This window comes from Mobula hypostoma, chromosome 12, assembly GCF_963921235.1.
Source record: "Mobula hypostoma chromosome 12, sMobHyp1.1, whole genome shotgun sequence".
Taxonomy (NCBI): Eukaryota; Metazoa; Chordata; class Chondrichthyes; order Myliobatiformes; family Myliobatidae; genus Mobula; species Mobula hypostoma.
This window is the reverse complement of record NC_086108.1, coordinates 70,397,672-70,412,275: the sequence shown is the minus strand read 5'-3', so window position 1 is coordinate 70,412,275 and position 14,604 is coordinate 70,397,672. Positions and strand designations below refer to the sequence as shown.

General features: G+C 38.1%; 2 protein-coding genes across 8 annotated transcripts in view; one reads left to right on the top strand and one right to left on the bottom strand.

The window, feature by feature from the left end:
- cc2d1b (coiled-coil and C2 domain containing 1B) overlaps positions 1-4,595 on the top strand; it is a 91,822-nt gene extending 87,227 nt beyond the window's left edge. For 4 of the 7 annotated variants that reach the window (XM_063064355.1, XM_063064354.1, XM_063064359.1 and 1 more), the window contains exons 23-24: positions 614-738; positions 1,937-2,262. In XM_063064355.1, coding sequence (XP_062920425.1) covers positions 614-738; positions 1,937-1,994 — 183 coding nt within the window. In that variant the 3' untranslated portion in view covers positions 1,995-2,262. Of the gene's footprint in view, positions 1-613; positions 753-1,936; positions 2,263-4,460 lie in introns of those variants that run through there. The other 3 variants (XM_063064356.1, XM_063064358.1, XM_063064357.1) reach the window with 3 other exon arrangements.
- A 638-nt stretch (positions 4,596-5,233) lies between these two features.
- The window catches only part of LOC134354899 (zinc finger FYVE domain-containing protein 9-like), a 159,351-nt gene continuing 149,980 nt past the window's right edge, over positions 5,234-14,604 (bottom strand). The window contains exons 17-18 of the mRNA XM_063064353.1: positions 6,607-6,783; positions 5,234-5,399 (exon numbers count right to left, since the gene is read on the bottom strand). Of these exons, the coding sequence (XP_062920423.1) occupies positions 5,238-5,399; positions 6,607-6,783 (339 nt within the window). The 3' untranslated portion in view covers positions 5,234-5,237. The remainder of the gene's footprint in view (positions 5,400-6,606; positions 6,784-14,604) is intronic.

Genomic DNA, 14,604 nt, shown 5'->3' with positions numbered 1-14,604 from the left:
GAGCTGGAAAAGCTTTACTTTGAGTTGCTTATGTTTTTTTTTAAAAAATGCCATTAAACCTTTCACCATTATAGGCCGGGGAGCAAAGGATCTGTTTGGGGAGATGTGAGTTAGGCATCTGAAAGCTCACATATCCCCAAACAGATCTTTTACTCCCAGTTGAAAGGAAGTCAGCAAGCCCCTGATGGGCAACACACCTCAAGGTTTTCAAGATGCTTTCGACCAGGATAACATCAAAATCTCCCTGAAAAAATTCAACATTACATCTTTAAAAACTGGGAAGACATTGCACTCAATAGCTACACCTGGAGGAAGTCTGTTCAAGAGGAAGCTGCATATATGATACCAACCTCCACTGTGCTGCAGAGAACAAGCAGCTACTGCAAAAGAAGAATGAAGAACTGAAAGACCCAATCCCTGACTCGTGTCCACATTGCACCTGTATGTGAGGATCCCAGATCGGCCTCTACAGCTACCCGAGGATCCACCATTAGACAACCCCTTAGGAGAATAACTTACTGCCTTAAAAAGTTGTAATGTTGGTATAAATGTTGTAGATTCTTTCTATTGTGAGGTACTTTTCTCTGAAGGTCATTTGTTGTCCTGCCCTTAGATTTTTGATGGCAGAAAATCAACTGGTGGTCGTTTGGAACTGAAAGTTAGAATCAGAGAACCTCTCCAGGGCCAAGATATGCAAACTACAACAGAAAAGTGGCTGATTCTGGATTCAATCGCGCGGTGAGAATATGCAGGTAATTCTTTTCTCAGTATGAGGAGGGATAAGAGTACAATCCAGTCCTATTTGTTTCTGTAAGTGCAGGAATCCTGAAGTTAATCAGGTATGCTATTTATTGTATGTTACTTTGTGTAACTGTTTTTAGCCCAAAACAAAAGCTACTTTTCAATAATGTGTTGGGCTGAAGGATCAGACATGCATTGCACTCAATTTGCACTACTGAAATGTGCCATGAATTCTCAAGTTATACATTAGAGTAAATAAAATACTGAGAAATCCTATTTTGCCAAATATTTACTTGGTTACATTTCTTGTGCAAAAGAATGGTAGGTTGCTAAGGTATTACCAATAGCAAGTGTATACCTAATTCGATTAGAGTGGAATTTAGTTTGAGTCATATCTCAGTAGCAGCACACTTAAAACTTTCTACAGGATTATTCAACTTTTCATACCACAACTTGCGAGTAGAATGAGCGGTTTACAGGAGTGAGGATTATGAAAGGTATTGGGGACAAAGCATTGGTGGAGGCAAAAGATGCCCATTTGTGTTTCAGGTTAAGATACAGAAACTTGGACTGATCCTGATGCAGGGTCTCAACCCAAAACAACATGATGTGCCTTTTGCCTTCACAGATGCTTGAGCCACAGTTCTCCCAATATTGTTTCTTGTCCCTGGTTCCAGCATCGGCAGTGCATCTTATCTTCTGAGAACTTAAGACCAAAATAGATGATGAAAACATGAGTGTAGCTCCTTGACCATTGAAAATAAGAGAAAAGAGAGAAACAGGAATTACTTGGAGTATACTAAAATAAAATACATAATTAAAAAGGGAAAATGAATTGATAGAGCAAGTTAACAACATGCCAAATAGAAAATGTGCAAATGTAGCAAATCCTTAAAATGAAGAGAAGCAAACAGCAGAGAGGCATGAATTGAACAGCAAGTTTCACAGAAGTCCTGGCACACCTCTCAAGCTGTTGAGCTTGCTCAGGTTGCACATCAGTAACTGTGTACAGTAACAATGCCATTTACTTTGCTGTGCATGCTGGTTTGTTGGTGTATTACTAAAATGAGGACACACAAATTAACATGTATAAGTAATTCAAATAATGTTCAGTGTTGATATATGATAAAATGTTAGACAAAACTAATATATCAAAACAGCAATGCAATAAGATTCTTTTTTTTTTAATAAACAGATCAATTTGTGACATCTACCCATCTCTCGCCTGCTACAGAATGGAACCGAATATATAATATGAATTATTGCTATTGCCAATTTATGCATACAAAGCCAAAGATGTTGTGAAGTACACTGTATGCTGTATTTCATTAGTAATGTGCAGATACAAAGTTGCCATTAATGTAACGGGTCAGAGCAAGGGAATGTAGAAAATAAAAATAAATTAATGATAAACTTGCTATATTTTAACTTCAATTGTTATAATTTGCCCCCTTATATTTTAGTACCTAGAGTTCCACAGCACCTTAAAGATTTACGGGCAAAATGTGTTATATTTCTCTGTTTAAAGTGGAAATTACAAGAAAATGTGTTAAAATATTAAAAAGATAATTTAACTTATTTTGTTATTGAGGGTTTGACTTCCTTTGAATCCTCATTATTGACCATTTTTTGTTTTGATAACCTTAAGAAATCAGGTATTATAGGCAGTAAGTAGCCACGTCTTGCACTGAAATTTACATCGGTGCAATGTTAATCTAATACAAAACCAGATTTTATTTCCATTTTGGTTCATTTGGATCTTAATACACCTACGACTAATAACCCTAGTTGTTATAACATACCTCTTGGCAGTCCCATGGACTCTATTGTGTAGGAGATGATTGATAGGGTAGAAAGTGCACTCTTAATAGAAACTGCAGCAGTGTGAAGCTCCATATGTGTAAGTACCTAAGCTTTGGTATTGCTAAGGTAGAATCAAGTAAAACCAGTTTTAATTTTCATTTGGAGGATGTGGTTACACAAGTTTACATTTGTTGCTCACCCCTAATGCCTTAAATGAATGGCTTTGTAGTTTATTTTAAATTCTTATCAACTCTCTTCAAACATGTGAGACGTAATTTCAGTATTAGAGATAGTTAAGAGTAGTTTTATGGATTGTTGGTATTTTCAATCAAATCAATATATAGTTCCTATCACAAACAAGAGAAAATCTGCAGATGCTGGAAATCCAAGACACACACACACAAACAGACACACAAAAAAAAAAGTGCTGGAGCAACTCAGCAGGCCAGGCAACATCTATGGAAAAGAGTACAGTCGATGTTTCATGCTGAGACCTTTCAGCATGACCTGCTGAAGGGTCATGGCCCAAAATGTTTATTGTACTCTTTTCCATAGATGCTGCCTGGCCTGCTGTTCTCCTCCAGCTTTTTGTGTGTTGAATATATACTTCCTGTTATTTTTGCATGTGAATTTGAAGCTGTAACACCTGTATGCACTGCATTTTGGTTAATTTATTTTCAGCGTGCAAGTTAACAGATTTAAACAGCTTTTGTATTTTTGAGGTATTAATTTAATAGAAATCCATTTGCTGTAGACAAACACACTGACACATAGGCTTTTGGTCAATAGATAAACTAGTTAGAACTTGATGGAACCACAAACCATACTGCTTTGAATATATTGTTCAGAAATTACATAAATGAACTGACAGTCAGTGAGAACAGACTAGTTAGCTTGCTATATCAAAAGGCAAATAGCACAGTCAATATCTAAAACCATTCACCAGAACTGGAAAAGTGGGAAGATAAGTTGTAGTGAAATTTAAATTGTAGTCAAGAAAATAAATGAAATGTCAGTATTGGGAGGGAGGCCAGAAGAAATGTGAAGTTCCTTAAAAATAAACCCCATCAAGCTGAAGTAACTTAAATTCAATAGACCTGCTGTACAAATTACCCCTTTTAAGTATAGGCAAGTAGCAAATTAATCTTACTTTTCAGAACTGTCAACAATAAAAGAGGCCCTGTTTCTGAGAAAAATTCACGAACCTGGACCATGAATACTTGTATCCATAGATGATCATTTCCAGCACGTCACAAATATTGAAATCTGAAGTATGATCAAAAAGGGACAGTGTTTATTTCTTCCTCCTTACTGGGAAAATTGCAACCAATGAATTCAATTAATACCTTCCTAATTTTAAGGTACCAAAAAAAAACTTACTAGTACAAGCTCTTCCCCCCCAGCCCACCCCCATTGCCTATACCTTGTATACCAAATAAACTGCAGGTTTTCAGAATACTGTTAACAAAAAGACGTACAGATTTATGCAAGAATACTTTATTGCTGTTGTGTATTTAATGTGATAAATACTTAATTGGTATTCAATGAGGTTTTATTAGGAAACCATTTATTTGTAACCAGTTTCTAAAGTGCACATTTGACTTCTGCCAATACAAAAACTAAATTGAAATGAAACAGCATTTCACTTGAATGTACAATGATTTTGTATGTCTTATATGCAAGGTAAAACCACATTTCCAGTCAGTGATATACAATTGAAGGAAATAGGCTGAACTAAGCTAATAATGTCTATTTACTGATTCTTAAAAAGCCAATACTAGAGTTGTTTTTAAATAAAGGGAACATTTATTTACCTTATATTAACTATTCTTGAATTGCAAATGTCTCTAAATGCAAGAAAACAGATATACAGTGTATTTGGCTTTTAAACAACCATATTTTACATTTACTTACAGGAGTTCATTTGCCCGAGATTCTGCTTAATTCTGGCACCAAGGATACTTTCCTCTACTTGGAGACTGCCCACAACAGCCCAATTGAAGCAGATTCTTTCTCTGAAGGCTTTAAACACTAGTCCCTGTATATATGAACAGTATTACCTGAGGTGCCCATGCACCAGCAAATACAATTAATACAGCTGATACCAAATGCAGTATGGCTGAGAAAGTCATTATCTTTTTTTAGAATAATTTGTTTATACACTATCTTTATTTCATGGCTAGAGATTACCACAATGTTCCATTGTGTGGTTTACAAGGCATAGGTTAAGTGCTTCAAAACTTCAGACATACATTATATACAACCTAAATATATTAACTGCTGATTGTGTCAGGGAAGTAGTGATACTGAGGTCATAAAGTATTTCTGTACTCTTCTCATATAATAGTGTCATAATACCCACTTGTACCCATTTTATTTCAAATTGAAAACTTGTCTCAGAATCCTGAAGAATGATAAGCGGTCAATCCAGACAATGTAAACTAGTAGAAATCAAAGTTCATTCATGCTTCAGAACGGCATCACCACCAACCAAAGGATTAAGTCCATATTTTATAGAAAGTTGAAAAACAGGTAACCTGACCTTCATTACATTAACAACAATGATCTATGGTGCATAGTAGATTCAGCAATAATGGAGCACCAAATCAGTTTTGTCATACCAATAGTCTAAAGTGCAAATGTTTTTAATCAGAGCAATGCACACCAGTGAGATGGAAAAGTTTTTCAGGTTTCTAGGAGAAGCTCTCCAGAATGTAAAAGATGAGTTCCATCACAACTGGCCCTTCACTCAGCTGACATGCTCCACCATGGATAACTGGAACCAAAGCGCTGTCAAGATCATTCATGTATTGTGAAGGAAGGGGTTGTCCATTGCTACCAGTTTGGTATCCAACCTGATTAAGGAAATAGAGATTTATGGAAGTAGGTTGACACAACACAACAGTTATAAAAATGAACTTCCATAACACCATTGAATCAAATGAAATATTTTACACTCGAAGGTACTCAATTCAAGATGATAGCAACTTCTAAATAAAAAACTGAGGATTACATTTAACACATGGTTAATCTACTGCATTATATGGTTTATAGTTAACAATTTGGACATTTCATGCAAGTGGGGAAACTAATATACAAGTTCTTAATCCAGAGGGTAGTGAGTGTGTGGAATGGGCTGCCGGCAACGGTGGTGGAGGTGGATACGATAGGGTCTTTTAAGAGACTTTTGGATGGGTACATGGACCTTAGAAAAATAGAGGGCTATGGGTAAGTTTAGTAATTTCTAAGGTAGGGACATGTTCGGCACAACTTTGTGGGCTGAAGAGCCTGTATTGTGCTGTAGGTTTTCTATGTTTCTAATTCACCACCTCTTCATGTTTGTAGCCTGGAAAATCATGAAGGCAAATAGACAGACATTACTTTCTATGTTTCAACTTGAATCAGGAACGAATCAATCTTTTACACTTATATTTCATGCCAGTCTATTCCATAGTATCAAAAATATATAACAATGTCCTGAATTCCTTCAGAAAAGCACATTTTGTAACTTTTAACATCCACATTGTTTAAATCTCTTCATTCACTTCCCACCATCATAATCCTGTTTTCACTTTAATTTCATTCAAAATACACCTGATGAGAGAGCCATCTGAACAGCATGGTGTAGATCAAAACCTAGACCCAAGGTCAACACTTGCATCACACACTCACACAAAGATTGGTGTACAGGTCATTATTCTCCCTCCTTCCTGTCCTGGAAGTTGAATTTCAGAAAAGCAACTTCCTTGGTATTAAGGTGCAATTAGGTTTTCAAGATACTTTCAATCAGCAAGGTGGGATAGTTCTGAAACCCTATTCTATAAATAATGCACTGTTTAATTTTACTAAACTTGAAGCAATGAAATTGCAAACTGAAATGTGAAAATTCAGATGTAAATTTTATAGGAAGTCAAAGCCTACAATACTTAATTTAAATGAACACTACACCTAACTTCCAGCACTAATTTTACCTCCAAAGTACCCAAAAGGTAGATAAATCTACTTCTTTCAGTAATTTAGAGCCTTGTCTTTTTGTTAGCATAAAAATTCAGACTTTTGTACCTGGTCTGAATCTAGTGTGACACGGAGGCCCAGTTTTGATTTTCCATCTTCTTTCAGCAGTTTAAGGTGGGGACAGAGTGCCAAGCAAAATGCCTTGGCCATATTCTCTGCAAGCTTGCTGTGATCTGCTGGGTCACTAAGATCACTTGGTTGTTCCTCACTCTGCAGGAAGAACACCTTAATAAGAAAAGATGACCAGTTTAATTACTTTAAATGAAATGGAATGCAATTCATAAACTTAAAACTGAATTTATATAAAACCACAAGGCACTTTAAGGCATACTAATAAAATTTGAAACAATTATATACAGATGAATGGACATGTGACCAAAAGCTGATATGCTTACACAGTGCCTTGTAAGTGTTCAGCCCCCAACTCTTTGTTCACATACATACACACATTACAGAGAGATATTGGCAACAAGAGTAGGGCTACAAGTGATTTGATGTTTACAATGACAAAGTAACCTATACACTTAGAAAACTCAAAGACTGTTGCATAAAAACACCTCACAGAACGCTGCAAGATACAGTGAAGTATGGTACTGCAGAGTGTCAAATGATTTCACAGGATTCCACAGAACTTGCATGGAAAAATGGTTTGTGTTTTAGGAATGAATGGCTTTTTAAAGATTAAAATCTCATTTGTACAGACTTGAAGTTATTAAATAATGACCAAATACTGTACCTATCCAGTACAGAACAAAAATGGACTCGAGGTTGCTGCACTTAGGCCAGTCATTCAGAGTAGTAACACTACTGAGGAATATCAAACTATACCAGTATAAATATTACACAATACATCCCTAGCTGTAGTAGAAACCACTGGACCACTCAAACACCAACAAATAAGGTATCTATGTGCAAGTGCCTGTGTGCAGTTCTGGTCTCCAAACTTGAGGAAGGATATACTTTACTGGCTTTGGAGGCAGTGAAGAGGAGCTTCACCTGGTTGATTCCAGAGTTGAAAGGATTAACCTATGAGGAGAGATTGAGTTGCCTGGGACTATACTCTCTGGAATTCCGAAGAATGAGAGGGGATCTTACAGAAACATACAAAATTTTGGAAGGGATAAGTAAGATAGAAGTAGGAAAGTTGTTTCCATTGGTAGGTGAGACTTGAACTAGGGGACATTGCCTCAAGATTCAGGGGAGAAGATTTAGGACAGAGATGAGGAGAAACTGTTTTTCCCAGAGAGTGGCGAATCTGTGGAACTCTCTGCCCAGGGAAGCAGTTGAGGTTTCTTCACTAAATATATTTAAGATACAGTTAGACAGACTCAATGGGCCGGATGGCCTACTCCTGGCTCCTATTTATTATGTTCTTATTCAGGAACTTCTTTTTATGAGTAACATTGTTCACGAAAACATCAGATACCTAACTAGGGTTCTTTACCCACCCTGTCCCCACGCAACTGAACGAATCTACCTCTTACAGCAAACTCTTAAGTTCACAGTAGAACAGAAAAAATATGTTATTGGTGATAGTGATACTAAACATTCAATAATGCTGTCTTCCTTCATTGCAAATTCTCAGATAAATTGGATCCAATATAGAAAACCTTGATATACAAATTAATCAACAGCAATTTTCATAACATCTAATCAAAACAATTTCTTAATCTGCAACTTTGATTTACAAGTGTGCTTTCAAGAATCTGTAGAAAAAGTGTGGCCCTCACCCTTTAATGCAGTTTCTTGAGGTGGGCAATGATTTGGTTAGGTATCTGGTGGAACAATGATACTCATGAAGAGAATTTCCTGAATAAATAGGTGATTGATGACAGCAAAAAACACACTCTTTTGCAGATGAGGCAGGAAATGCCTGAAAACATGAGGGGGGAGGAAGGGCTACAAGATGGTGTCTTCCTTCCACCATTTACCTTGAGCTTCCAATGCAAGAATTTGACGTTCTCAACTCTTTCCCAAATGCTCCCTGACCAACTTAAATAGCAATGGATACTAAAGTATCACTGGGAATGATACTTTTCTTTAAAGAAAAGGCTTTAAAAATATTTGTATATTTGTCTGCTCCATGACAGCTAACCCCCTCAGTTGGAAGAATCAAAGTAAATTTCCAAAACCCAGCATTCAAGTCTCTATTCATTTAGCATCTGCATCACCCTCAGGCAGACAGAGGAAATGCAACTATTGTCTCAAAAATAGTAAACTGTAATCCCCTCATGAGCATGCTCATTTTCAAAAGAATTTAAATATTTGGTCACTGAAAAATCCTCAGGTAAACTAATAAGTAATAACAGTGGAATAGAAAAAAATGTACGCACACTGGTATTCCCATGGAGATCAAAAACCAAAGAGAAATTCCACAGAACATAAAATCTAGAGAGTTTTACACTAACTCAATGCTGATTGTAAAAATGTATTCATGTATTTTCTCAAAAGGTACACCATAGAGATAAAATTCTTTTAACTATTGTATTTAAAAAAAACATTCCACCTTATCTAGTGTCCTATGACCACATATTCAATGTGACGGAGGTCGACTTTAAGTCTAATAATTTACCTAACTGAATCAAACTACTCTCTCAAAACCTAACTAAATGACCATCCAGTTTATACCAAGGCAATGGACTTGAAAAGCCCTTCACTAGCTTGGGCTTCTGTATCCAAGCTGAGAGAGCTGTCCCATTGACTAATACAGCGTGCAAGTCACACTTCTACAACAGTGTTTCACTCAACACTCCAGATGGCAGGATGGACAGTAAAGATCAGTGTACAAGATACTAGTGAGAAAAAATAGTCCTGGAAATGCTCAACGTGTAATCTGCTCCTCACAAGTTTAATGGCGTCAGATCAACCACAGGGAAGAAACCCTCAATTTACCATCTATTGTCCTCTCACAGATAGGGAATCATTACTCTATATCAAACATCCCAAGAGAAGGAGGTTATTTAGCCACTTAAACCTATACGACTGTTCAGAAGATAATGGGTGACTTATGATCCAAATCCATACACCTACCATTTCAACGTGCCATCCATTAATACTTTGGTTTCCAAAAATTCACCAATCTCAGTGTTATGATTAAACGACGAAGCAACAAATGCCATATCAAAAGTGTCCTAAATTTAAATACTTAAGGTGGATAGTCAGTCTTTTCCCTCAGTGTAGTGGAGTCTACAACTAGAGGGCATAAGGTAAGAGGGGAATTCTTACACAAAGAGCAATGGGTATACAGAACAAGCTGCCAAAGGAAGTGGTAGAGGTGAGTAATGTTTAAAAGATATTTAAACAGGGAAACAGACAATAAAGGTTTAGAGGCTTATGAGCCTAATGCATAGACTTCTCTCTTCTGAAAGACCTAGAATCATTCCCAGGTCCATTTCCCCCACTCCTAGAATCATCAAGCACAGAAATAGTTTCAATATATCCTCTCAGTTCCATTCAATATCATTTAAATTCTAGGGAATACAATAGGTTTAATTACAAATTACAGATACAACAATTATACTGTACTCTCTATCACACTCCCTCCATGGGAATACTTACTTTGTCCTTCCAGATGATACACATCTTCTACCTTTTTGAACTCCAGTTTACAGAGACTACACTGCATTAGCATTTTTTGATTATTTTCTGTGCATGGTTCCTAAGTCTTTGGACATTCACTGCTTATAGGTGAAAAGGTACTATACTTTCTGACGTGGATTCCCTGCGTACACCCATTTGCTTAATCTTTTAGTACTTACACATTGAAACAATACTGAGAAAGCAAATATGTATTCTGGGTGAGAGTAGTCATACATGTATGTCCCAAGGTTGGCTCAGTAGTAACACTATCCCAGGCAGTCACCCCAAATTATGAAAGACAGAGCTGTCAAATTGAGTAGCCAACATGCGGTGGAAGTGAAGAACTCAAATTTAACTCATTCTCCACCATTTACCATTTGTCCCTTCCAGCGTTTACCAATGTACAGAACATAATATTTCAGTTCACAACTGAAAACACAAAATAGAGAATATGAAATAGAGAATACTAGTACCTGGGGGTACACCTGGATAGAAGGCTTGAGTGGAGCACCCACAATCTTCTATGTGGTGGTGTGCTGGGGCAATGGCATCAACACGGGTGATGCCAACAGGCTCAATAAACTGATTAGAAAGGCTGGCTCTGTGATAGGAGTCAAATTGGACACACTGGAAGCTGTGGTAGAACAAAGGACCCTTCAGAAAATCCTGGCAATTCTGGACAATGTTTCTCACCCTCTGCATGCCACCTTGGCTGACTAGAGGAGCACTTTTAGTAACAGACCAAAGCAAATGCACTGCTATATGATGGTATTCTTACCCTCTGCCATTTGGCTCTATAATGAGTCAACCTATAGCCAGGGAAGCAATGACCCCGCCTCCTGTTAAAGACTGTTTGAGGTAACTTAATTTTTTATTCTTTCTTACTTCTAATATTTGTATAACTGTGCACTTGTAATGCTACTGTGACACTATAATTACTTTTGGGATCAATAATCTATCTATCCATGCAAGAAACAGATGGGAACTTACATCACAATCCACACTCTGATGGTCCAGTTTATCCTTCACTATCATCAAGCCAGAGAACAAACTAGAAATGCAGAACAGACTGCCAAGAGCAGCACCACGTATTCCCTAAAAGAGGTGGAACCTAACATAGGTGCAATTCTACATATACATTTACATGCCAGCAGCAACCTATTGACTAAACTAAATACAAATTAGATGTTGGCATATCTAGTCATAAATGATGGCAGCAAATGAGAAATTCATAAATATTGTATCCTTAAGTTTTCCAGAAAGTGACTGTGAAAGTTAAGGATGAATCATTTTCAGCCAGAAAAGACAAATAGATGATTCATCGTATTCTCCTCCTGAAATCCTTATCATTGACAATAGTTTCAAACCAAATTAATTCACTGTAGGTCATATTAAAATTCAGCATCAGCACTGGCTACCACAAAACCATCGGGACCAAACTACATCCCAGATGTAGTGATGAAAACATGTTCTAGAAGTAGTTGTGCCTTCAGCCAAACTGTGGGACTTAACATAGGCATCAACCTAAAAAAAAGCAACAGCTCCTCCCCCCTCCCTCCACAGATGCTACCTGATCCACTAAGCTCTTCCAGTAAATTGTTAATAACAACACATGGGAACATTAGTTATTACACTAGGCCTTTTCCAAGCTAATAAAATCCTTTGATTCAGTCAACTGACAGGACAGTGAAAAATTCTACTCAATTCTGGATAACCTTAGAAATTAATCTCCACATTTGTTACACCATGGTATGCAAGGTAGGATTCTGACTTTCTGGTCAAATCCAATGCAAAATTGGTTTAAGCAAGAATGTACCATTACTGTTTACTTCATTTTGCTCATCAGAATATTGCATCCCACCTTAAATAAGTTTCTCACTGGAGAAGATCATCTTCAGGGCAAATGGGGAACTGCTTAACCTACATTAACTCCATTCCTGAACTAAGGTCACTCTAACATCTTATCATATTGCAATACAAAGACAAAGCTTCACATGTGCACATTAACAGGTCAAGCTCCAAGTTGTTGCCCACTTGTTCATTGAGATGTATGAAAAATTGAGCTCTAAGAACTTAACATCTGCAAAACTAAGATATTCCATCGTCCTGCTTCCAGTGTCAAAGTTCCAAATGGATTACTTTCTGAATCAGAATCTGGTTTATTATCACTGACGTAGGTTGTGAGATTTGTTTTGTGGCATCAGTATAGTGCAAGTCCAAAACATTACCATTCGTTACAATAAATAAAATAAACAAAGCAGTAGAGGAACTGTGAGGTAGTGTTTATGGACCATTCAGAAATCTGATGGCAGAGGGCAAGAAGCTGTTCCTAAACCACTGAGTATGGGTCTTCAGGCTCCTGCGTCTCCTTCTTGATGGTAATAATAAGAGAGCACATCCCAGATGGTGAGCATCCTTCATGATGGATGCCGCTTTCTTGAGGATGTCCCTGATGGTAGAGAGGCTTGCGCCCATGATCGAGCTGACTGTCTAAAATCCTCTAGAGTCTCTTGTAGACCTCCAGCTAGAATATGTCACTTCAACCACTACCCTCTGTCTTCTATGGTTAAGACCATAAGAGATAGGAGCAGAATTAGGCCATTCAGCCCATCAACCCATTCTCCTAATATACCTACATTCTTCTTCAGCCCCCCCTGCTTCCTCAGCACCTGCCCCTCCACCTATCTTCATTTAATCTGCAAATTTGTCCAGAAAGCCATCAATTCAGTCATCCAGATCACTGACTTACAACACAAGCCAGTTCTGATTCCAAACGGCCAACTCACCACAGATCCCAAACATCCTAATCTACTGACTGTAAAAGCTTTTATAGATATGTGAAAAGAAAAAGATTGGTTAAGACAAATGTAGGTGCCCTACAGACAGAAACAGGTGAATTGATTATGGGGAGCAAGGACATGGCAGACCAATTGAATAATTACTTTGGTTCTGTCTTCACTAAGGAGGACATAAATAATCTTCCGGAAATAGTAGGGGATAGAGGGTCCAGTGAGATGGAGGAACTGAGGGAAATACATGTTAGTAGGGAAGTGGTGTTAGGTAAATTGAAGGGATTAAAGGCGGATAAATCCCCAGGGCCAGATGGTCTGCATCTCAGAGTGCTTAAGGAAGTAGCCCAAGAAATAGTGGATGCATTAGTGATAATTTTTCAAAACTCTTTAGATTCTGGACTAGTTCCTGAGGATTGGAGGGTGGCTAATGTAACCCCACTTTTTAAAAAAGGAGGGAGAGAGAAACCAGGGAATTATAGACCGGTTAGCCTAACATCGGTGGTGGGGAAACTGCTAGAGTCAGTTATCAAAGATGTGATAACAGCACATTTGGAAAGCGGTGAAATCATCGGACAAAGTCAGCATGGATTTGTGAAAGGAAAATCATGTCTGACGAATCTCACAGAATTTTTTGAGGATGTAACTAGTAGAGTGGATAGGGGAGAACCAGTGGATGTGGTATATTTGGATTTTCAAAAGGCTTTTGACAAGGTCCCACACAGGAGATTAGTGTGCAAACTTAAAGCACACGGTATTGGGGGTAAGATATTGATGTGGATAGAGAATTGGTTGGCAGACAGGAAGCAAAGAGTGGGAATAAACGGGACCTTTTCAGAATGGCAGGCAGTGACTAGTGGGGTACCGCAAGGCTCAGTGCTGGGACCCCAGTTGTTTACAATATATATTAATGACTTGGATGAGGGAATTAAATGCAGCATCTCCAAGTTTGCGGATGACACGAAGCTGGGCGGCAGTGTTAGCTGTGAGGAGGATGCTAAGAGGATGCAGGGTGACTTGGATAGGTTAGGTGAGTGGGCAAATTCATGGCAGATGCAATTTAATGCGGATAAATGTGAAGTTATCCACTTTGGTGGCAAAAACAGGAAAACAGATTATTATCTGAATGGTGGCCGATTAGGAAAAGGGGAGGTGCAACAAGACCTGGGTGTCATTATACACCAGTCATTGAAAGTGGGCATGCAGGTACAGCAGGCAGTGAAAAAGGCGAATGGTATGCTGGCATTTATAGCGAGAGGATTCGAGTACAGGAGCAGGGAGGTACTACTGCAGTTGTACAAGGCCTTGGTGAGACCACACCTGGAGTATTGTGTGCAGTTTTGGTCCCCTAATCTGAGGAGAGACATCCTTGCCATAGAGGGAGTACAAAGAAGGTTCACCAGATTGATTCCTGGGATGGCAGGACTTTCATATGATGAAAGACTGGATGAACTAGGCTTATACTCATTGGAATTTAGAAGATTGAGGGGGGATCTGATTGAAACATATAAAATCCTAAAGGGATTGGACAGGCTAGATGCAAGAAGATTGTTCCCGATGTTGGGGAAGTCCAGAATGAGGGGTCACAGTTTGAGGATAAAGGGGAAGCCTTTTAGGACCGAGATTAGGAAAAACTTCTTCACACAGAGAGTGGTGAATCTGTGGAATTCTCTGCCAC